Consider the following 23180-nt stretch of genomic DNA (forward strand, 5'->3'; position numbering starts at 1 on the left):
GCGCCGCCGCCCCCCGTGCCCCAGCTGCATCCGCCCGTGCCTCCCCTGCGTGCCGGTACTTTGCGTGTCGCGAGACAACGACAGGAAGTCGCCGCATCTGCCGCCGCTCGAGGCCGACTGCGTGGCCGAAACTCCCCCCTCGCTGCCCCTCCGCGCACCGCCACCGCCATGGACTCCAAGGTCTGGCAGCGCGCCGCCGCGGACCTGAACCCGCCGGGCGTGCCCAACTCCTTCCGCCACGCCAAGAACCAGCAGAACATCGCCAACGTGCTGCTCCGCCGCGAGTTCGGCGGCGCCAGGCGGCAGAAGACCGTGCGGGCCATAGGGGAAGACCGGGAGGAGAACTTCTGGGCCGAGAGCGAGAGTGCATCCAAGGTGCGCGCCGTTCGTTGCTGTTATTGCTGTTGTTGCTTCAGACGGGGGAGGAGATCTCACCTTTCTGTGTGTTGGGGAACCATGGGGAACAGCATCAAAGTCGGTACTTTGAACTGCCTCAGACGACCAAGTCCACGATCTCCATTGCTATCAGTCCGGACGGGTAGGTTAACAGGGAGGGGTGCAATTGGACGGAGTGTCTGGATGCTGAGTATTATTATTTTTTGTTTTGTTTCACGTGGTGCAGCAAAACATTTGCTTCGACGCATGGTGATCACACGGTCAAGATTATATGCATTGAGACGGGCAAAGTGCTACAGGTATTACATATTCCGCTTGTCACCGCCGTGATTTGGGATTTGAGTAGATGATGACAGATATTGTGATGGACGCCGGTGATGCAGACTCTGGTGGGCCACCCACGAACTCCATGGAGTGTCAAGTTCCACCCGACAGACCCGCGTTACGTGGCCTCAGGATGTCTAGGATTTCAAGTTCGGTACGACAAGGTGCTGCGTCAACTTGGGGCTACAGTAACTCATTAACGCACGTGTACTGTTTTGTGTAAATGTTATCCCTTTTTGCAGCTTTTGGGATATCGAAACTGGCCGCTGCCTGTATGTCTCTACGCTGCGTCACGCCATTATTTCGATTTCTTTCCACCCGTCAGGTGACATTTTGGCTATCGCCAGCGGAACCTGTGTTTACACTTGGGACTATCAGGTTCGCATAGTTATGCATATCCGACTTGCGTTGTTCAAACTAACGCTGTACACATTCATTTGCAGCACACTTGCCCTCGCATTGCAATGTTCAGTTACCAAACACTACGCTCTGTGACGTTCTTACCCGACCCATCCAAAATTATGGTTGGAGAAGCTAATGAGCGCTACGTGGTACGTTACGGCGAGCATACAATTCTTCGATGACATGACATGATAACGTTGTCTGACCGTGTACGTTTTGGTTTAGCAGAGACCACAAGGTCAAGCCCCACCTTCTGACCTCACTGTTACGCTCACTATGTGGGACTTTGATCCATCATGGGCTCTGTCCCCGGAACCGTTGCTGACAAAGAAGGCGATGAACAATAGCCGTGTCATTCTTTCCCACGCTCTCATCTATAATGATGGTGGGTTCGATATTTCTCGCTGTGGTCGCTACTTAGCAATATGCGCCGACTTTTCCCTGAGGCAAGCGGAAAAAGAAGTGGAGATGGAGGCAGAAAACGAAGCCACCACAGATTTGGAGACGATCTTATCGTCGGTACCAGCAACTCAAGAGACAGTTGGTGGTGCAACCAGTCCAAGCGACGATGTCAATGATGTGTCTGTATCAAATCCGCAGGCAACGGCGTCGAACGAGAGCAGCTCCTCCTCTGGCACGGCAGCGCGTGCCACAAGAACCAATGCCGCTACGCCCCAGACTCTACCGGCGACGATGCCGTTATCTCTTCCCATACACCCACCTCCCCCTCGGCTTGTGCCTATCTCGGGAATACACACGGGTGCACCTAATATGCTGGCAGCTTTGCAGTCAGCAGCAGCGGACCTCTCCCTTACGATGGATCAGTATATGAACCAGCAAATACGACGCGTGAGACCCCGGCTGCATCCTCCCCATAGTATTCAGCGTTACACGACGACACTGGAGACTGCGCGAAACACTGCTGCAGCCCCCGTTGCCGTTCCTCAACAAAGATACTCGCAGATTCGACCAAACATCGCGCTTAGCCGGACACGATTCACTAGGAACCAACGCAACCGTCGTGGTCGATTATCATCCGAGAACCAGTCAACGTGGCTAGCATTGATATCTCTGGATCCCGAACAGCTTGGTCGCGTTATTCAGACGTGCCACCTTGCTGAGACTGCCGCTGGTGGTGTTACTTCGGTGAAAATATCGCCAACATCAGCCTATGTCTTGCTTGGATACGGTGTTCGAGATCGTATACAACGGTACGTGGCGTGATATTCTAATCTAAGCGTTGTTGTTCTGGTGGGCTAATTAGTCGCCTTGTTCTTTGATCAGTGAGACGGAATTCCCAGTCCATCGTGTTACGCGAATCTATCGATGGGAAGACATGGCGTTGCTTTCACATGTGGAGAGCGCAATGGATGATGTAAATATCGCGTTGTTTAGCCCGATTTGTGGTGGTGGCTTTTTGTACGGCACCAAGCAAGGCAAGCTGCGAGTGTGTAGTACTTTCCGCGGCGACTTCCATGACGAAGAAAACTGCAACGTCCTCGATGGTCCTCGTCGTTGCCACTATGATCAGAATGTGAACGGGGACGATGAAAATGATGACGACGACGGGGACCTAGGTGAGGAAGGAGACGAAGAAGATGAGGAAGACGAGGAAGATGAGGAGGGAGTCGATGACGACGAAGAAGATATGGACGCCGATGACGAAGAGGAGGATGATCATGACGGCAATGAAGATGAGGACGCCGACATGGGCGAATAGTGCTCCAAGTGTTTGATAATTCTAATTAGTCACGCAAGTTTGAAGTTCGAAGGAAACGTAAATTCACAGACGCTTCCATGTTGATATGTTAACTGTTTGATTTCTCCCTGTTTGACCCCAGTATACAGCCTAGAATTAGGATTCGTCGTCGGCAATGCGGGCTCTGTCTGTCCCGTGTCCGAATGTCTTCCCCAGGAACATCTCCTTGTCGAAGTCGCTTCCAACGAACTGAGCTTTGTCGACCTTCCGAGCACGGTTGATAAGATCGGCCGTCTCCTGCCGATGGGCCTTCTGGTTCAGCTCGCTTTCCTCACCACCGCATCCCCAGACTTCGATAGCGTCAACCACGAACGGCTCACTGGAGGACAGCCGACCTGGCTCAAAGGACAGACACTTCAGTGTGGTGTAACTATGCTCGTCCAGGTCTTCGCTGAGGAACAACCGAAATTTGTCTGTTGAGCCTCCCACGCCAAGCCCGCGCGGTAGAGCAAAACCCTTGGAGTTCAGGTACATGTAGTTTTCGTTGGCACCGCTAGCAGAGACTCGATAGATATTAATTTCAGGCGCCATTCGGAAAAGGAAGCACCCGTTGCCGCCGTAGTACCGACTTGACTCCTTCCACTCGGTGTCGCAAAACATACCAAACACAGCTAGCCCGGGGCTGGTCAGTACCAGGAGCAGAACTTATGTAAAAGCTCAACAAAATTACCTCCATTGGTGTCTCGGATGACCGTTAGTGTCGGCCCAGAGTAGCCGAGAATGTGATAGCTCAGACGGTTGAAACTCAGTCCATCCTGAGCGCTCGTATACAGTCGACTCAGCGACGTCTGGACTGACGTTGTGACGGTGGATAAAGCCACGAAGTGGGATCTGCACAGAAAATAAGGTTAGTGTTAGTAAAGTTCATCTCAAAGCTCGAGGATGCGTATTTTAGTTGCAGTACCTGGACAATATGCCGCTCGAGTGAGACAACCGGGGCGCCTCAAACGATGGTTTTGTCAGCGACTCAAAGCTCTTTCGCGCCATCCACGACATGAAAATGGTATATAGGAGTGGAAACTGCGATCCAATCCACCGGACGAAGTCGTCGCTAGACGCTTGAGTAGCCCCAGCGGATGGGGGCATCGCGGCGCGGGCTTGTGCCTTTGCCACGCCAGCCGTACGATCCACATCTTCCACTTGCTCGCCTTCCGCCATGATCAGGCAGGCAAACAGCAGTTGGCTCAGCTCTTGCTCCGTCATTGCATTGGCCGTTGCATTAGCTGCAAACAGTCGAAACATCGACCGACAGATCGACTGCGACGACGCACGAACGCACTGCGCAACTGCATCAACAATGACGCACAGCCCAGGATAGCATGAGCACAACACGCCATTTAAACCACCTCCATATCCTTCCATCACTGCAGCTTCCTCACCTCCTTGTGCAAAGTTCACCATCTGCAACTTGTCCGCCTTCGCTTCTCCGCCGTCATTCTGCTGCAGACACAACCGGTAGAAGGCGGCACCGAGCCGTCGATTTGGCGCCGTCAGCTCCTCCGGCGCTGCAGCAGGCAGCGGCAGCTCCAGCCACGTCTACAACGGCAGCATACGGTGGGTAAATATACACTATTAAATATAACAATCCCTGTGTATATCTACCTGCAGATTGTCTGACGCTGCGGCTTCCGACGGTGCCGACGCAACTGTCGCCTTGAATTTGGCCTTCAGACACTCGTACTCCTGCGCATCAGAACCCCCACCAAGAGTCAGTGTCTTTACCTGTATCGCCGCTACGGCAGCAGCCGCACCTCGTCGCTGAAGGGGCCCTTCCACTCGCCCGCGCGGGCTCCAGCAGCGCTGCTCCTGGTGTTCCCCATGTCTCTCTTCCTGCTGTCTGAGACTGACGTACGCGTATAAGATCTGAGGGGTCGACCTTCAGATCTTATCTGGCGCTCTATTTTGGGCGCGTTCTAAAATCTATTTTGGGGCGTGTGTTCCAGTGCAACTTGAACGGAGCTGCTCACTTCCGTAAAGCTCCTGCCTCTCGTCCGTTCGCCGACCATGAGCCGGCTGCCACTGGCTTGCGCGGCGCTGCTGCTGTCCTCCGCCGCCGCCGACGAGTGCCCCACCACGTGCGGCACGCCGTCGGGCCTCGAGTTCTGCTCCTACGTGTCGTTCGCGGTCTGCGGCGGCGAGCCTTCCTACGAGGAGCTGGACAGCGCGGCGCTGCTGGGCTTCCAGGCCTGGAGCAGCGCCAACGCCAGCGAGTCGCCGCTGGCGGCGTTGCCGCAGTACCAGGGCTTCAGTGACGAGAAGCTGGCTGCGACCGTCAAGGCGCTGGACCTCGCCAACACCAGCAGCCCGTGCGGCGCCTTCCTGCGGCGCATGGAGTGCGCCACGCACTTCCCAGTGTGCGAAGTAGGGCGGGACTACTCGAAAGTGTGTCTCGCGTCTTGCCAGTCTGCAGTGCATGCACAGTGCCCAGGACTCGCCGGCATGTGCACGACGTTCGACGAAGCGGAGGTGGAGATGAAGGGCAACAAGTGCTTCAAGGTCAGCTACTCCGGACCCGCCGTGGGCATGTGGGTGGCCGGCTTCCTCATCTCGCTCGTCTTCTCCGTACTCAACTCCGTCGGGATCAACCTGCAGAAGCTCTCCATGACGCGCAACGACTCGGCCGAAGTGAAGAAGACCACGCTCAAGCAGCCGCTCTGGATGCTGGGCTTCGGGCTGGTCTGTCTTGGATCGCTGTTGGACTTCGTGGCGTTCGGCATGGCCCCGCAGACGTTGCTGGCGCCACTAGCTGCGCTGTCGCTGGTCTGGAATATGCTGATTGCACCCATCTTCCACAAGGAGAAAGTCACGCGGGAGAACATGGTTGCTACTGCTATCATCTTCATTGGCGTTACTTTGACTGTGATCTTTGCGGGACACAACACGCCGTCCTATGAGCTTGAGGACCTCATTCGGCTCTATCAGCAACCAGCCATGTACGCATACATCGTTCTGATCGTGTGCTTCTTGGGCGGACTCTTTACTTTCTGTCGCTACATTGAGCGCACGCACAACTTTGAAGAGGGGCTGTTCCACATCATTTGCTACGGCGGAATCGCTGGAACCTTTGGAGGCCAATCCGTGCTGCTTGCAAAGTCGACAGTTGAGCTGCTGAAGAGTGCTATCTGGGGTGATTCCGGCTGGTATATGTTCACGCAGTTCACATCATACGTTATCGTCGCTGGTATGGGAGCTTGCTTAGGTTTCCAAGTCCACTTCCTCAACGGTGGACTTGCTCGCTTCGATGCACTTGTGGTCATCCCAGTATATCAAAGCTTCTGGATCCTGATGAGTGTGCTGGGTGGCATCATGTACTTTGAAGAGTACGTGAATATGACGCGGAAACAGATGCTCATGTTCACTATTGGAGGGTGCGTAACCATTTTGGGCATCATCGTGCTGCTCAAGACGAGACACTCGGGGGAGACCGGACGCTACGTTGAGCTGGTACGCTATATTAACTGCTTGGTGTTAGTTGTTGTTATCGCTTCTAATTCGTTGCTGTTTCGCTCGCTTGTTGTAGGCTCTCACACCAACGTCAGCGTGGAATATCGATGACTCGGACGAAGAGGTCGAGCTGCACTTGCCTCAGAGCCCTAACACGGTTCTTGAAAAGGGGGGCGTTGGAGCTAAAGTTGCCCCTGGAGCGGTGACACCTGTCTCCCCAAAGAAAATGTCGGACAGCGATTCAGCTGTAGCAGCAGCCATTTATCGTTCCAAGCCGGCCTCGCCCACTGGTGGCAGTCGAGCCAGCACCAAGTCAACAGATTTCGATGACGACGAAGAAGAAGAGGATTTTATTTAACTGAATACGGCAGTAGGCCGTGTTCGTACAGGCTACCTCGTTGATGGCGGTCAAGTACAGCTACGGCGTCACAAACCAGCAGGCTACCAGGTTATTTAGACTCTAATAGAGCAAAAATTACACTGCGAATGCGTCGTCGTCGAAGCAGTATCCTCACCTAGCACCCGCTTCCACCCGCGATGGTCAAGCATGACGTGGATGGGAAAATCGTCATAAGGTTTGTCATGATCGCCCAAACGAAACAAAAGGTGAAAATCACGACGGTGATGACACCAGCTAGCTTGCTCTTGCCTCCAGTGCGTTTAAGCTCTAACGTCTCGGCTTTTTGACGCGGCAACAGAAACACCCAAGCAATCGAGCAGATCTGGAAGGCGTAGGCGATGAGATAGCAATAGGTTACTTGGTTGCGCACGTAGGTGTCATCAACCTGGAGATACGCCTTGCCCGTGTCGAAATGTGCATCAATGTTCTTGTAGATGACCGTAGCAAAGGGCGAAGCAATGGTCTGGCACGTGGTGATCAGACCGAAGACTGCAGCCTCATTTCCGCCTTCGACAATCTCGATCGTTGCGTACTGCGATACAATCTTGGAGATCGTGCTAGGCACTTCTTCAAGGAGAGGTGGGCCCAACCACATCCACTGGCTACGGTGGACATCCCAGATCGTGAAGAATGTCGGGAAGCAGTCCACGAAGACAACCGATAATTGAGTGATGACGATAATGGTGCGCCAGTTCCAGGTGAGACCGTATCGCTTAATCACGTACAGTGATACCGCAGAAATGAGCGCCGCTAGAATACTGGATATGGCATCGTTTACAGGCTCAACCTTGGCCCAGAGACTTTCAATGGGGCTCACGGCCGTCACGCTCATCAGTGAGAATACGAAGTAGAAGAAGCGGAAGGCGAGAAGCTGGTACACCACCCGGTGTTGCAACAAGTCAAATAGCAGCCGCGTGTAGTCACGGAAAGACTTCGCCGGTTCCTTGGTTTCAACCACAAAGAACCAGGACGACACAGTTGCGATAAGTGCTGCACCGGCACAAACTGCAGAGATAGCATTTACACCCATCGATCCCGAGAACGATCCACCAAAATCTTGTCCGTTCAGCCCGAATCCAACCATAGCAGACGACAGGATCGACATGACTTGTTTGAACACTTGCATCATGGTGAGTGCTGAGCCTCGAATTTCTGTCGGTTCGCGTTGAGCAAACTCGATCACCACACCATCCGAACTTGCGATTGCCATGGTCATCCCAAGATTCGCGAAGATCATCAGCAAAATAAATTTTGTTCCGGCCTCTGGAGCGTCTTCATTGATGAGCGCGATTTGATCACTCGTGAGGTTGGCGGCGGCAACGTAGGCGAGGTCGGGGTCATCGTAGTACGGGGCACCCGTGGGGAAGATGACCATGAGCACCAGACAGATCGTCGCGAAGATCCACCCAAACACCATGTAGGGGCGGCGGCGATAGCCCCAAATCGGAAAGCAGTCCGAAAGCATGCCGAAGAACATCCGGAAACTCCACGGGATGCGAACGAGCACCTTGGCTGACGCTGTGGCCGTACCAGACATTCGCAGGTAGTTGTTGAGGAAGGGGTACACCAAACCATAGATGGTGCCATTGATAACTCCCAGCGCGCCGTACTGAATCAGAATACCGATCGTCTCACGACTGTAGATGTTTGGAGGGCCACCCGGACGCAAAGCCCCGTCCTCGAGTACATCTGGGGTCTTGAGCTCTTGAAAGTTATTGGGCGAGCTGACCGGCAGCGGCGGGACTTTCGGGTTGTCTCGAATGGCGGCGTTGGTTGCAGTGTCCATGAGGTAGACTTGATCGACGGCAGGGATATTGAGAACTGGGAGTGGAGCTCAGCCGAAAGCTGCTTCGAGCCAACAAGCAGTAGCAAGTGCTCATGGAGGCCAAGCGGGGTCTTTCTGCTGGCAAATGCCTGTAGTTGACCTGTCGATGTCATGACAGCGATCGATCGTTGGTCCCGCCGGTGCATTGCTATTCACAGTTCTTGCGGTTTGTCAGGTGACCTGAACTGCCGTCCCACAGTAACCGCGTGCCATTTACTAATGGCATCGCATGTACTAAAGAGCGCGTGACTCAAGCCAATCAGGTTGCCATCGCGTTGCAAGCGATGCCTTTTACATCGTGGCCAACGTGTCAATGAGTGGTGATGGCGACGAGAAATGCACGACGAGAGCAGCCATGCCCCTGATACGCAGCCGTCTGGGCATAAGCGTCAGCATAATCCTCCACGAGTCAGGCATCGCGCGATGACAGCAATATCTGCAGTTGTCAACGACACGATCACATCATGAACGAGCATGAGATATTAATCCATTAATTGCTAGTTGCAGCATCAATGATGCTGCATGATGCGTACCGGTAGCGTTTGGCAAGTCTGAAAGTCTGAAAATGCAGTCTTGAGAACCGGCGTTTCATATCTATCGATACGTGACTTTTCGAGCACACAAGTAGATCGCTTCCATCGTCCGCACTGCTCCAACAACCATGGCGTCCAAGTACGCGAAGCCGATGCAAATTCCTGCTGACTTCCCTGACATCCTGCGCAACTTCACACGCGAGGTGCTCCGGCAGCAAGGCAAAGTCGAGACAAAAGAGGCGATTTACGCATTTGGGTCGCAGTACTTCAAAGAGCTGGTCGCGAAGCATGGCGGCGCTAACAAAGTGGCCGATGACGCAGCGATGAGCGCGTTGACACCGACGTACATTAAAATGGAAGAGGAGGCCATCAAGGAGTTTTTGGTGGTTGCATTCAACGATGCGCAACAACAGGATGGCGGGATGGTCGTCTATGAACATTTTAAGCAGGTACTGCATGTACATGTAATGTATGTAGATGCTGGAAGAGCGAAATGAATAGGCCTAAAAAAATATTGTGGTGTGGCGTATATGCAGATACTCGACGGAGTTGGCGAGCAGCTGCAGCTTTCTCCTACTGAGCTAAAAGCGCTGTACGCCGAAGCGGATGAAAGCGAAGGAGGCGTAGTTAGTTGTGCAGGTATTGGTTTTCTCTGCTTCGCTTTGCGTATCGTAACCTAAGATATCGCGTTCTGCGTTTGTAGACTTCTTGCCACTAGGCATTCAAGCACTCCTGCAGCTCCGTGCAACCCATACGCAGCGCCTGGCACGTATCGAATCGTTCAGCAAGCGTGAAGCTGAGTTTTTTCTTCATGGAATGATGCAGGACGAAATGGAGAGTATTTTGCGAGACACCTTCCAGCGTGCCGACAAGGATGAAATCGGTGCACTGACTCGGTTGGCATTCATGGATGCCATCCGGGATGCCGATCTAGGGCTGACGAGGCGTGAGGTGAATATTCTCATGTCTGAAGCACCCGTCGCCGAGGATGACCCGAATATCATTGTTTACCCCGACTTTGTCCCAATCTGCTTCCCCGTGTTGAAAGACACCTACGTCCAAGGAATCTTGGAGGCCCACAACAATCCGGACTGGATCGCCCAGTATCTCATAGAGGTATTTGCGAGTGGAGACGGCGAAAACACTGGTTTGCTTTCAGTCGCAGAGATCGCCCGCCTCTTTCGTGCCGCTGATGTCGGTCTTACACGGCTGCAGACCATCGTCGTTATGGCTGAAGCGCAAGAAGACAACACGGGTTTTGTCAGCTACGAAAGGTTTGCAGCCCAGATATCGGGCATGGTGCTGGCCCTGACCAACATCGATAGCCAGCAAAGCTACGCTGCCTACCTGCAGAGGTATCGAAAGACGAGCGAGTACTACACAGTCTTGGAGCTGAACCAACACACTTTTGAGCAAGCCCTCTCGCGCGCGTTAGAAGCAGTCGATGAAAGTCGCCGGGGAGTGCTAGTGCGGGATGAAGTCGTGGGGGCCATCCGAAATGCCTTCCCGGAGATTACCGACCGCCAGTTGCGGTCGTTGATGGCACTTTCAGATCCGGATGAAATGGGCGAGCTAGATTACAATCTCATCACTCACTCCGCTTTCCAAGCTCTACAAAAGCTGCAAGAGTACGACATGATGGTTGCTGAATCGTAGGCGTCTATGTTGCTGCAACTTACAGCATGTTTGTCCGAAGACACGAAACTATTCGGGACAAGCGCACAGGTCCGCCATTGCTCTTACTTTTTCTTATTATTTCACAATACATATTCTATCTATCGAGACTCACACTTCAGTTGGAGTCGAAACTAACCGATGCCGACGATACCATCAAGATGTCGCGCATTTTGTGCTGGAAGCGCTGCGCATATAACCTAGGTGGGGCTGCTGATATGCCCAAGCGGTCATGACGCAGCACCAGTGTCTTCCACAAACGCTCCAGTCTCTTGCGCAACGTCCAAGTTTGGAGCATGTCCACTACACCAAGGGTATAGTAGTCTGGACCAACGACAACACATGCCTGATACCCTTTCTTGTCAACAGTCCTTGTGCCAACCCAATTCGAGTCATCGACTGTACGAGAGTCCATATCAGCCGGACCATACGACAGGGAGTTGTAGCGATGAACAGAGCGACTTAACAGTGGTGTATCATCCTGGATCGTCACAGTGTTGTCATCGTACTGGTTCACCACCGAATAACGGCAATTTCGGCTGAACTTTCGTCGATTACCAGATTCCACCTCGTCCAAATCCTCGTCACTGGAGCCTTCAGTGGGCTCTGCGCCATCCGTAACCATCGACAAAAAGGAATCCCTGTTGTCGGGATGACACACGGGGTAGTTCACCTTGCGCTTCGTCGGGGACTGCTGCCTAGTATCCTTACCGGAGTGTTCGACAACATATTTAGTGTTGTGCACGCTCAGCAGCAAGCTGTAATCCATAATGCCTTGTTCACGCAAAAAGTTGCTATCGCTTTCAAGTTGGCGGACAAGCGCTTCGGCTGAAATACATAAGGAACAAGTTGTAAGTTTTGGCCCAGTTTGCAGGTGCAGTATGTGCGCATTTGAGCTTACCTATATCCGATGGGACTCGTAGCTTGCGATGAAAGTCGTTGTCTTTCAGTACGATGTGGGGCAAATGATTACCTCGGATGCTGTACTCGCAGCTCTCGTTCGTACCGTACTGAAAGGCATTACTGCAATAGGTACAGATAACGGTCTTTCCTGGAGGAATCGCCTGTAAGTGGCAGATACAAAAGACACGATAAGTATAAATCACTACCTCTGGCATACCAACTGCGCACAAAGAACACGTACCGGAGCGTTGCGATCAACCCACGATCCCTTGATGTCGAAGAACTGGTGCATACTCGTACGACCAATGGCATTTCCCATCACCACGAAGCTAAACACTTGGCCATACATCTCGATGGAGTGGCAACCGTAGAACCGCGTCAAGTGCGAATCTGGATTCTGTTTCATGTGGCGAATATAAGCTGGAAGCATATCCAGCAACACATTCCGCTCGCTGGTTGTCACTGATTTCACCAAGAAGGAATAGTCGGCCGTGTAGAACATGAAGGCACCGCTAGACCCCCCAGACTGCAGCCTTTCGTGGCACGTCGCTAGAAATGCTTTCCTGTACAGAGTCTCGTTGATACCGAAGCCTTGTCGAATATCGCGGAAGAACGAAGGGCTATAGTCGTCGAAGCACACTGTCATACCGAGCTCATGTAGACGCAGATGCACTACACGTCGGCCATCCGTGACCATCGGCGTATTTGACGAGGCTGCTACGATGCCTCTTGTCGTAAAGTGAAGGACTTCCTTCCGTAGCGCTACGTTGAGCTGCGGCTGAAGATCAATGTCGACGTCGCTGTAGCGATCGCTGTCGAAAGTCTCGCGCGCACGACAATCAACGTGCGGGGAGCCATTGATGGCCACCCAAATCACCAAGTCGATCAACCCTTTCGCCGTCTGGAGGAAGGATGACGCATCGCGAACTAAATGAAGGGCGCGCGGGTGGTCACCGAGAATTAGCACGTCTGCGATCCAGAACGAGATGAGGATGATCTGGTAGATGATGTAGGCCACCGTGAAAATCCTGGCGCTGCGAATCACGTCCTTCTTGGCCTCCAGTGCCTCCTTCATGCCTCTGAACGGATGCGTCTGCGTCTCGAGCACGGCAAACACCACTGCGCACAGCACCGCGAGGATGACCACGACGTAGTACATGACTAACTCGTCGGCCACCGTCTCGTCGACGAAGCAGGCAGCGTGGATCGTGGGGTCGAACTCGACGCTGGAGACCCAGAGCAGGGCGGCGAACAGCGCGCCTACTCCCCAGGAGAAGATGTGATACCACTGCAGGTTCTGCTTGAGGTTCGTGAAGGGGTTCGTGGAGCACTGGTACAGATTGAAGGACATGCAGAGGAACCAGCACTCGGACGAGAAGATGCAGAACTGCGTGAGCGTGGCGAGTGCGCGACAGCTCAGCGCGTTCGTGTAGACGTCCCAGCTGTACTGGAAGCGCAGCGCGAAGAGCAAGTCGACGACGGCCTTCCAGTAGATGAGCGGGTTCGGGTGGCGCCTCCACTTGCGCTTCAGCAGGAAGGACAGCACGATGACGGAGCAGCTGATGACCGAGATGAAGGCGCCCGTTTGGGTCGGCAGCGAGTCGGGCCGCGCATCGGCCAGCACGTAATTCCGGTTGGGCTTCATGCACGGGCAGGACGGCCGGTGCTCAGGTATTGGAGCTTAGCGAGCGGATGGGCGGGTGGAGCGCTGGTGGCTGGCAGCTGGTGGGGCCTCGAGCTGTGGCGGCGGAGCGGGGTCCGAGTGCTTGGCGGCGCCGAGTGAATGAGCAACTGCGCGACGACGCCGATGCGCTGCTTGGGCTGTTTGTGGTGAGGATGGCCAGCGCCATAGTGAGACCAAGTCACTTTGTGGAGACCGTGGCGAGAGATGGTACCCGGTACCGCCTCTCTGCTGGTTAGCGAGCGAGAAAGGCCAGGGCTCTGGCGGTTTCACATGCGTTGAGGTGAGCATGTGGACAAGTGGCGGCGCGGTGCCAGTGGCGTCGGCGCCAGTGAGCTCGGGCTACGACACCAGGGAGGGAACGCCCGCCATCGCGAACGCGACGAGAACCTGGCCTGACCCCGGGCTTCGTCATACAGTATTGTTAAGGCGCAGGCGAGCTGCTCGCGCGCTGGGCTATGCAAGCCCTTCCAGCGTTAAGCCAGGATCGGCAGCTCGCCGCTACCTATGCGCAAACGCTCGTTCGTCTGCGCAATGACAGCGAGAACAACGTGCGTTTACCCGCCCGCCCAAGGTGACTGGGCTCACTGGCGATTGCCGCCGTCGCGCACCTTGAATGCTACACGATGCGGCTCAGAAGACTGAGCCGGACCATACTCGTCCATGGATGCATTATCGACCATAGAGAGGGGTCCTCAGAGGATAGGATACACACAGCCGACCCCACTTCGCAGCACCATGTGACGAGCGTTTCGCGCCCAAGCAGCATGGCCTCGCTGCTGGTCAATCTTGAAGTTGCCACGTTCTCGGGCGTGCACGTTCTCAGGGACGGCGACACCACAGTTCCGGCGGCACATGGTGTTAAACGGGGCCTATCGTGCGTAGGGCATTGAAGCAGCGGCTTGGCGACGATCCTTGTTTCGCATCCGGGGCGAGAAAATCATTTGCAGTGTGTGTCGCAATCAGCCCCTCGTTGAAGCGCTCCCGGTCTGTATACTTTCTGAACGTGCACTGCACTGCACGTCGTGCAGTGCGGTTTGCGATGTTTGGCAACGCCGCGAGTATTCAAGTGTTGTGGTGTTGTTTGTGCATTGAAGGTATTTATCGTCGTTGCTCATGCAAATTCTAAGCTCGATGCATACACAGTGTGTACAAGGTCTGTCGTAGGGCACATGGGTCACTCGCGAAACGCTTACAGCGACAAGAACCAGTCGCGCGTCTCGCCGATTCCGTCGGAGAAGTCGTACGACGCCGTGAAACCCAGCTTGCTCGTCGCCTTCACGGGCGAGCACACCGACTCCTTCACGTCACCAGAGCGGAACGGCACGTTCACGATCGCTGCTGACGATCCGAACTTCTCGACGATGCGCTGGGCGACGGATTTGATCGTGGATTTGATGCCCGTGCACACGTTGAAGACATCAAATTCGTCGTCGCCCAACAGCATCGCCGTGCGAATGGCGCGCGCCACATCCTTCACGTACACAAAGTCACGGTACTGCTCGCCGTCGCCGGTCACCTTCAGCGTGCCGTTGATCTTGGCCTGCTCCATGAACCACGAGACGACGCCGCTGTAGGACGAGTGAGGGTCCTGGCGCGGGCCGTACACGTTGAAGAATCGCAGGGCGGTAGAGGGGAGGCCGTAATCTTCGTTGAACTGCTTCATCAAGTGCTCCATTTGGAACTTGGTCGTGGCGTACGCGCAGATGCCTCCGGTGGCCGTCTCTTCACTGAGGGGCAAGTTCTCCGGCAAGGGAGTGCCGTACGTTGCAGCGGAAGACGCCGCCACGACGCGCTTGACGCCGTTCTTGACAGCCCAGTCCAGCACCTTGCGCGACCCTTCGACGTTGATGCGCTCGTACTTCTCGGGGAGGCGTGTGCTCTCCTCCACGGAGATGGCAGCGGCGAGGTGCACCACGTAGTCGATCTGCACAAACATGACTCTTCTCATTAGAGATCCGATCTTGTTAAACTGCGGGGGAGTGAGAGGCCCTCCCGCGCGAAGACAAGAAGCTACTATACTGGCACGCACCTTGTGGATGATGAAGGAGAAGTCGTCCACCACCGTGATGTCCTTGACCAGTACGGCGGCCGCGCCGCGGTTGAAGTTCTTGCCGTTGCTCATGTCGTCGTACACCACCACCTGCAGCAGCAGCAGGCACAGGCAGCACCAGTGTCAGTCAGCCAGTCCCGTGTCTGAGTTAGATCCAACGCAAAAATCAGTGCGCGCTGCCGACCTCGAAGTTGTTGGTCAGCAGATCCTCCACCACGTGGCTGCCGATGAAGCCCAGGCCGCCGGTCACCAGCACCGTGGGCTTCGGGGCTGCGAAGCGGCGGAAGACCGGCGTCATGGCGCCGCGGCCGCCGCTGGTCTGGTAGTAGCCCCCTCCGAAGAGCGCTCCCACCGCGAAGATGGCCAGCGCGCCCACGTACACGTAGAACTTGGGCAGCAGCAGCCAGCTCGTCTCGGGGCGGCCGTTGCGGCCGTGGCGCGTGGGCAGCATCTCGTCTGTGCGGGGATCGCTCGGGGCTCGCGGAAGAAGTCGCGCACTGCGCCCGAACTTCGCCGCACCCAGGTACTGGCGGGCTTGTGCCAAAGATTGTATGCGTATGTAACGAAAAGGCGGTGGCGCTAGCGGGCGAAGGGGCGCGCACACCAAACGCACACAAAACACCGTTTGTCCAGGACAAATTGCCCCATAATTGCCGCGAGCTTTTCATTAAATGAAAAGCTTTGAGGCCTATGCATGCACATGTACATGTAGCGTTCTTGGATGCATGTAGTGGTCTTGCGTGGGGCAAACTTCAGGAGTATCGTCATGCGGTTCGTCACTTTGACGCACAGATGGAAGCTCAAGAGTGCCTGGCACAGGCGCCTGCATGCTTCAGTTTACCATGTCGGTCGACTAGCAAAGTTAACAGCTACCGTGCCACGCTTCTTTCCTCTCTTAACGTTCTTGCCCATGAGAACCCTAAATCTTGGATATATTGTTTATGGTTTTTTATTCGTTTTCGCTCTTTTCAACAACAAAAACTGCTTGGCTGCCGCGCATGCGCTGTTGCTCTCCCAGCACCATCCGTCGCAGAAAGCAGGAGAGTCCGTCTGATATAGTTTGGAGACGTAGACCCTCTCTACGTACAGTACAGCCAAAAGTTCAGTCGCTCGCTGGCTGGCGGCTTGCGTGATCGCTCGTTGGCAGTGTCATGATGTACAAAGCTCTTACAGAGTCATGAACCAGTCGCGGGTCTCGCCAATGCCCGTGGGGAAGTCATACGAAGCCGTGAAACCTAGCTTGGTAGCGGCCTTCACAGGCGAGCACACGGACTCCTTCACATCGCCCTGACGGTACGCAATGTGCGTGATGTCGGCCGACGAGCCGAACTTGGCCTTGACGGCGACGGCAACGTCGTTGATCGAGGTCTTGACACCAGTGCACACGTTGAAGACGTCAAAGTCATCGTCCTTCAGAAGCATGGCCGTGCGAATGGCGCGCGCCACATCCTTCACGTACACAAAGTCACGGTACTGCTCGCCGTCGCCGGTCACCTTCAGCGTGCCGTTGATCTTAGCCTGCTCCATGAACCACGAGACGACGCCGCTGTAGGACGAGTGAGGGTCCTGACGCGGGCCGTACACGTTGAAGAAACGCAGAGCTGTCGACTTGAGGCCGAACTGCTCGTGGAACTGAGCCATGAGGTGCTCCATCTCGAACTTGGTGGTGGCGTACGCGCAAATTCCGCCAGTCGCGGACTCCTCGCGCAGCGGCAGGTCCTCAACCTTGGGGGTGCCGTAGGTGGCGCCCGACGAGGCAGCAACAACACGCTTGACGCCGTTCTTGACGGCCCAGTCCAGTACCTTGCGGGAACCCTCAACGTTGATGCGCTGGTACTTTTCGGGCAGACGTGTGCTCTCCTCCACAGAGATGGCAGCGGCCAGGTGCACCACGTAGTCGATCTGCAAAATTGACAGCCACGACGAAATGGACGGGTCAGGTGAAGGTTCCGAAACACATATGAAGTGATAAAGACAGGGGCGAAAATGGAGACGAACGCGCACCTTGTGGACGATGTAGGAGAAGTCGTTCACGACCGTGATGTCCTTGACCAGCACGGCCGAGACGTCCTTGTTGAAGTTCTTGCCGTTGCTCATGTCGTCGTACACAACAACCTGCACGTCCACACAGATTTTTCAGTCAGGATTGAACTACGTGCAGAAAAGGTTGCACGACACAGAAGCACTCACGTTAAAGTCGTTGGAGATAAGGTCCTCCACGACGTGACTGCCGATGAAGCCCAGGCCGCCCGTGACCAGCACGGTGGGGTGGCCGTTGGAGGGCTGCGTCACGGCGGTGGCACCGAGGCTCTCGGCGAAGTTGAGCGACGTGCGGTAGTAGTAGCCGCCGCCCGAGAGCATGCCCACGAGGAACACGAGCACGGCGCCCAAGTACAGGTGCGTCTTGGAGATGAGCATCCACGAGCTCTTGAGCTCGATCTCGTGCTCCGGGTGGCCCTTGTGGTTGGGGAACGTCTTCTCGGCCTTCTCGTTCGGCGCCATGGCGGTGGTCCTGCTGCGCTCCGAGGCTCGCTTGTGCTGCTTGGGGGTGAATTGCAAAGTGGGTCGACTGGCAGGAGACCGACGTCAGCGCCGCTGTCGAGTCGACTGCCGCCGCCAACGGTGCGTGGTCGGCGACGTACGCTGGCCCTCGGCGGAGACTCTCGAAGCCCACTGTCTATGGTGGAGCAACTTGGTCGGAAAAACAAGCGAGGCGTGGGTCTTTTCATCGGAATATGGAACCTTGTAGGGGGTGGGAAGGCCCCACCCACGCATTTTGCGCCGTGCTTTATTGCGATAACGGCATCCACCCACGGTATTGAACTAGGTACGATTCCGTTTACACTTGGTCCTAATGAGACGGAGTGGGTGATATCCATTTCGGCTTGATTTTGGGTGAAACCTGAGGCGCCGCTTCAACCCCACCCCTACACAACCGCCGATGATCGCGGCTGCGGGTCATACAAAGATCAAGTCTAAACTTTGGCAGTCCCACCACGTTGAGCACTTCAACCACTGCCCAAGTCTAGCTCCTGGCATGCAGCGAGCGCTTGATACCCGGCGCGCAGTCTCCGCCGCTTGAGCGCGAAGAAACAGCGAGCCCGGAGTGGCAACTGTCCGCTTCGCATGCGGCAGCGCTGGCGTCGACACACCGCCCGGTGCTTGCCCCGCTTGCTGACGGGCAAGCAGCCCCAGGGTCAGCGCAGGCCAAAATGTGCCGGAATTTCGGACGGCGAGCTACATCGAGTTCAGTAACTCGTCGCTGCCAGCAAAAACCTCCTCGTTGCCAGCGACTCGCTTTTTGAGCCGGAACGGCGGCGCATAACGCAGTTGCTCCCTCAAAAAGTTGGGCGAATGCAACGGCTTGTGCTCGATGAAGGCTTCCCGAGCATAATCGTCAGAACTGAAGTTTTGTTGATTGATCCTGTACCACGAGTACGTGGCCAGCTTGGCGGAGCCCTCGGGACCCAGGGCAACACAGCTCTATTTCCGTTTTTATCTCGGCGAAACGTGGCCGGGCTCGCACAGCAGCGGCGCGCTGGCGACCGGGTGAAGCGCTGGACGAAGGCAGCAGCGTAATACAAAGGGATCCTTTACGCCCAGGGAAAAGCAGCATATGCCTGCCAGGCAGTATGGTACATGCTATCGCGCTTACGGTTGGTGTTCTCTGTGCGCGGAGCATTCGTCGCGTTGGTCTGCGGACCCGAGCCAACGAGTCGCGAGGGAGATATTGTGGACAATCGGCCACTTCCCGAAGACGTTCCGGGGTGCATCAAAGCAACAACTCTAAAAGGGCAAGTCTTTGGGCGTTCTTATCGTTCCGTGGGCAGCTCGACGAGGGGCTACGCGTGTGGAACAGCGTGGACGGCGGAGTTATCTCGTTCGATGAGACTACCCAAGGTTGGTGAATTTTTACTTGCAGTTTTCCCGTTCGATGAGAGTGCCCAAGGTTGGTGAATTGTTACTTGCAGGCCGCTTATCTGATACCAATAGCCAGCTACTGCTGACAGGTTACGTGCGTAAGGTGTTCGTTGCGTCTTTAATCATGGAGCTGATAAGATTTCGCCTGTCGATAAGCCGCTACCTTGTCGTACATGTACGGGTTTGGGATCGGGCGTTTTAGGCAAACTGAGTCATCTACATTTGCTCTTGGGTAAATGCAGCTTCTAATACAGTAAGTCATGAAAAGTGTGCATGCCAATTGATGAATTGTTGGACGATCGAGACATCGCAGTGGGGTGACATTTACACGATCAACATACTCGGAAGGAACAGCTAATATCCATATCATTAGCTGGCAGGACGAGGCTGCATCGGATCGAGAGGCCAGTGGCCCCCGCCCACAGCAGTCAGGATCGCAGTTACGTATTTAGCAGTAAACGATTCTGGCGACTAGTGAAATAACATTTCCTTTTTTTTACTGAGGCCCAATGTCCGACATACTGGTACGTTCGAGCTTGCCGAGTTGAGCACCTTACGCCGAAGGCGTTCGAATGGGTGACTGGGCTCTATGGCCTTAATGGGGCTACTGCATCGCGAAGCTACTACTGTGTGCCACGGTCACAAGAGCAAATACTTACTGTGTTCGTTGGACCTTGTCCGAATGACAAGCAAGAAGAGGATAGCAAGAAAGTTCAGGGTAACTTAAGTATCGTGCATCAGCATGCTCTATTCAGCGACCCATGCACGCTTACTACGAAAAAATGACAAGACGACAGAACAAGTCCTGCACTCCTTCTCCTCTTCTCTTTGTCACTCTACAGCGCAGGCAACGCTTTCCCGACGCACCAAACCGAAAACACCAACGGGTTTGCAGTCGGCACTCAGCGAAAACGAGCTTACAGCTGGGGAGCAGCCGTGGCCTCCACAACGGGGGCCGCAGCGGCCTCGGGCACAACATCGCCGGGCACGTTGAACAGACCGCGGCCGTTGTTGATGCTCTTGAAGAAGTCGCCGAACACCAGCGAGATGATAGCCATCAGCTTCATCAGAATGTTAAGGGCCGGGCCAGAGGTATCCTTCAGCGGGTCACCCACGGTGTCGCCGATAACAGCGGCCTTGTGGATGGCACTGCCCTTGCCCTGCACAATGAGCTTGCCATCCTTGTCCTCAATCGACACGCAGCCCTTCTCCACGAACTTCTTCGCGTTATCCCAGGCGCCACCAGTGTTCGACTGCGAAATAGCGAGCTGCACACCCGAGGTAAGGCCGCCGACAAGCAGGCCCGAAACGGCGTGGACACCGAAGAAGGTACCGGCAACGATGGGGGACAGCATGACAAGAAGTCCAGGCGGGATCATCTCACGCAGAGAAGCGTCCGTCGAGATCTTGATGCAACGGGCGTGGTCCGGAGGGCCGTGGCCGGGAAGACCCTCAAGAAGACCAGGGATCGTGGCGAACTGGTGCTTCACCTCCTTGACCATCTCCATAGCGGCAACACCGACCGACTTCATCGTCAGGGCGGTGAACCAGTACGGCAGCATAGCACCCATGAACAGACCAGCGAACGTGATCGGCGACAGGATGTTGATGGACGTCTCCTCAATACGAGTCACGAAACCACCGAACAGGGCCAGCGACACAAGGGCAGCGGAACCAATGGCGAAACCCTTGCCAATAGCAGCCGTCGTGTTACCGGCAGCGTCAAGAGCATCGGTCTTGTCACGCACCTCAGCAGGCAGCTCCGCCATCTCGGCAATGCCACCGGCATTGTCACAAATGGGGCCGTAGACATCAATAGCCAGGCAAGTAGCGAGCGTGCCCAAGAAGCCGAGGGCGGCAAGAGCAACGCCGTACATACCGGCCATCGAGAAGCCAACGTACACAGCGAGCGAGATGATCGTGATCGGGATGATAGCCGACTTGTAACCAAGAGCAAGGCCGTAGATAATGTTGGTGGCGGCACCAGTCTCACAAGCCTGGGCAACCTCACGCACGGGCTTGTAGCTGTGCGAGGTGAAGTACTCAGTCACGAAGCCGACGATGCAGCCGCCCCAAAGGCCGACAGCAACACAGTAGAAGGCACGGATGGGGGTGACCTGGAACGAGGCACCGATCGAGAAAGTCGACGGCAGCAGCCACAGAGCGACCGGGGCGATCAGAACGGTCATGAGCAGGGTGGAGCCGAACAACTGCACCTTCAGCACGGTCTCGACGTCCTTCTCCTTCTTGACGGGCCACACGTGGGTGGCGAGGAAGCTCACGATGGCGGACACGAAGATGCCCGTAGCCGTGATCACCAGCGGGAACAGAACAGCGGGCCAGCCAGCGCCGATGATCTCGGGGCTCTGCGTCGAGATCACCAGGCACGCGCACGTCGACTCGGCGAGCGAGCCGAAAAGGTCCGATCCCATACCGGCAACGTCACCGACGTTGTCGCCGACGTTGTCAGCGATGGTAGCGGGGTTGCGCGGGTCGTCCTCGGGGATGTTCTCCACGACCTTGCCGGCAAGGTCGGCGCCGACGTCGGCGGCCTTGGTGTAGATACCACCGCCCACACGGCCGAACATGGCAATGGAGGAGCCACCCAGACCGTAGCCGGAGATGGCCTCGAACAGCTTCTTGTAGTCGGTCGACAGCGGGTACTGCGTCTCGAAGGCCTTGATCAGGATGAACAGCACCAGCAGGGCCATGGAGCTCAGTCCGAAGCCCATGACGGCGCCGGCACGGAAGGCCGTGTTGAAGGCGTCGCGCCAGCCGCGAGCACCCTCCTTCATGGCCGAGACCGTGGTACGGGCGTTCGAGTAGACGGCCACCATCATGCCCATGTAGCCGGCGGCCATGGACGTGAGGCCGCCGACGGCGAAGGCCGTGGCGTTCAGCGTGCCGAAGAGCCAGTCGAACTGCTTGCCGTCCTTGTTTACGAACGACGTGAGCACGAGCACGACGGCGCCGAAGACGATGATGAAGGCGAAGCACAGGGTGTACTCGGCCAGCAGGAAGGCGCGGGCGCCCTCCTGGATGGCGCAGAAGATCTCGAACAGGCGGTCGGCCGTCTGGTGGCGCACCTCGGACGCCAGCAGCGCGTAGCCATCACCGCGGCGCGTGACCTTGACCTTGGACACTTCCCAGAAGAGGTAGGCCGCGAACAGGATGCCGAAGACACCCGCGGACACCACGTAGGCGTACGCTTCGAAAGCTTCCGCCATGGTCGAGCTTGGACGAAGCAAAATCGAAAATGCTTGGATCGAGCGGGTCGCGAGTGGGGGGGAACCAACGGCCAGCAGCAAGCAAGATCTTTTCACTTGTTCTCTCTATGCGGCATACATATTCATCGTGGTTGCATTTCCTGTTGCGTCTGATTCTGCGCGCCCCGTCTCTGCAAAGATTTGACCCAAACATTTGGGTCGCGTTGGATACGCAGGGTCCCATTTGGGAGTATATGGCGAACTGTAGGCTCCAACTTGAAGCAAAGCAAACCGCCTGCCTCACGGGCCGTGAGGCGGAACGACCTGATCCTATGGCAGCCAGAGCCGTCGAGCCGCTCGACTCGAGCGTCGTTGCCCGATCCGGCGCCGCACCGCGTATCGTCACGCGGGCAGCGCAAGTGCAGGTACCGGCGCCCATTTCGTCTCTTTTGCGGGCGGAGCTGCCGCCGTCATCGAGGGCTCCGGTCCGATTTGGTCCAGACACTATTGCCATGTTCGAAATTCGCTTCGCAGGGTTTGCTTGCTTGCTTACGACCACGCTCAATTTCTCGGGCTGGCCCGGCCTACTAACTGCACTGTTGTTGATGCCGCAGCACCAGCAGAGCCGCGACGCCGAAGGCCATGGACGGTCGCCCTGT

General features: G+C 55.8%; 9 protein-coding genes across 11 annotated transcripts; 3 read left to right on the plus strand and 6 right to left on the minus strand.

Moving 5' to 3' along the window:
• Nucleotides 1-168: 168 nt before the first annotated feature.
• IUM83_15400 (Activating molecule in BECN1-regulated autophagy protein 1) lies at nt 169-2842 on the plus strand (the record flags this gene model as incomplete). 2 transcript variants are annotated; one of them, XM_067940213.1, is made up of 9 exons in its annotated part: nt 169-375; nt 468-538; nt 623-695; nt 780-874; nt 963-1098; nt 1164-1271; nt 1348-1507; nt 2291-2333; nt 2407-2842. In XM_067940213.1, 9 exons carry the CDS (start codon nt 169-171, stop codon nt 2840-2842), a joined length of 1329 nt encoding a protein of 442 aa, XP_067784668.1. The 2 variants fall into 2 exon arrangements, with proteins under 2 accessions (XP_067784668.1, XP_067784669.1); XM_067940214.1 differs by having other exon boundaries at nt 1351-1507.
• A 135-nt stretch (nt 2843-2977) lies between these two features.
• On the minus strand, nt 2978-4701 carry IUM83_15401 (uncharacterized protein; the record flags this gene model as incomplete). Its single annotated transcript, XM_067940215.1, has 6 exons — nt 2978-3492; nt 3552-3712; nt 3786-4167; nt 4261-4417; nt 4484-4564; nt 4633-4701. The coding sequence occupies 6 exons, from the start codon at nt 4699-4701 to the stop codon at nt 2978-2980; spliced, it is 1365 nt and encodes a 454-aa protein (XP_067784700.1).
• A 184-nt stretch (nt 4702-4885) lies between these two features.
• Nucleotides 4886-6683, plus strand: IUM83_15402 (Phospholipase D, Pi-TM-PLD; the record flags this gene model as incomplete). Its single annotated transcript, XM_067940216.1, has 2 exons — nt 4886-6325; nt 6402-6683. The coding sequence occupies 2 exons, from the start codon at nt 4886-4888 to the stop codon at nt 6681-6683; spliced, it is 1722 nt and encodes a 573-aa protein (XP_067784603.1).
• Nucleotides 6684-6840: 157 nt separating this feature from the next.
• IUM83_15403 (Transmembrane protein) lies at nt 6841-8511 on the minus strand (the record flags this gene model as incomplete). 2 transcript variants are annotated; one of them, XM_067940218.1, is made up of 4 exons in its annotated part: nt 6841-7152; nt 7216-7269; nt 7339-8209; nt 8291-8511. In XM_067940218.1, 4 exons carry the CDS (start codon nt 8509-8511, stop codon nt 6841-6843), a joined length of 1458 nt encoding a protein of 485 aa, XP_067784671.1. The 2 variants fall into 2 exon arrangements, with proteins under 2 accessions (XP_067784671.1, XP_067784670.1); XM_067940217.1 differs by having other exon boundaries at nt 6841-8511.
• Nucleotides 8512-9211: 700 nt separating this feature from the next.
• IUM83_15404 (putative Glutathione Stransferase omegalike protein) lies at nt 9212-10739 on the plus strand (the record flags this gene model as incomplete). Its single annotated transcript, XM_067940219.1, has 3 exons — nt 9212-9532; nt 9620-9722; nt 9787-10739. 3 exons carry the CDS (start codon nt 9212-9214, stop codon nt 10737-10739), a joined length of 1377 nt encoding a protein of 458 aa, XP_067784672.1.
• Nucleotides 10740-10875: 136 nt separating this feature from the next.
• Nucleotides 10876-13305, minus strand: IUM83_15405 (Phosphatidylinositol 4-phosphate 5-kinase (PIPK-D3/GPCR-PIPK); the record flags this gene model as incomplete). The annotated part of the gene is made up of 3 exons (XM_067940220.1): nt 10876-11585; nt 11659-11821; nt 11902-13305. 3 exons carry the CDS (start codon nt 13303-13305, stop codon nt 10876-10878), a joined length of 2277 nt encoding a protein of 758 aa, XP_067784673.1.
• Nucleotides 13306-14533: 1228 nt separating this feature from the next.
• On the minus strand, nt 14534-15845 carry IUM83_15406 (putative UDP-glucose 4-epimerase; the record flags this gene model as incomplete). The annotated part of the gene is made up of 3 exons (XM_067940221.1): nt 14534-15268; nt 15374-15484; nt 15579-15845. The coding sequence occupies 3 exons, from the start codon at nt 15843-15845 to the stop codon at nt 14534-14536; spliced, it is 1113 nt and encodes a 370-aa protein (XP_067784693.1).
• A 716-nt stretch (nt 15846-16561) lies between these two features.
• On the minus strand, nt 16562-17896 carry IUM83_15407 (putative UDP-glucose 4-epimerase; the record flags this gene model as incomplete). Its single annotated transcript, XM_067940222.1, has 3 exons — nt 16562-17296; nt 17399-17509; nt 17585-17896. 3 exons carry the CDS (start codon nt 17894-17896, stop codon nt 16562-16564), a joined length of 1158 nt encoding a protein of 385 aa, XP_067784667.1.
• Nucleotides 17897-20232: 2336 nt separating this feature from the next.
• On the minus strand, nt 20233-22542 carry IUM83_15408 (V-type H(+)-translocating pyrophosphatase; the record flags this gene model as incomplete). The annotated part of the gene is made up of 1 exon (XM_067940223.1): nt 20233-22542. The coding sequence occupies one exon, from the start codon at nt 22540-22542 to the stop codon at nt 20233-20235; it is 2310 nt and encodes a 769-aa protein (XP_067784609.1).
• Between the last annotated feature and the right edge of the window lie 638 nt (nt 22543-23180).

Source organism: Phytophthora cinnamomi (genome assembly GCF_018691715.1).
Source record: "Phytophthora cinnamomi strain GKB4 chromosome Unknown Contig87, whole genome shotgun sequence".
Lineage (NCBI taxonomy): Eukaryota > Oomycota > Peronosporomycetes > Peronosporales > Peronosporaceae > Phytophthora > Phytophthora cinnamomi.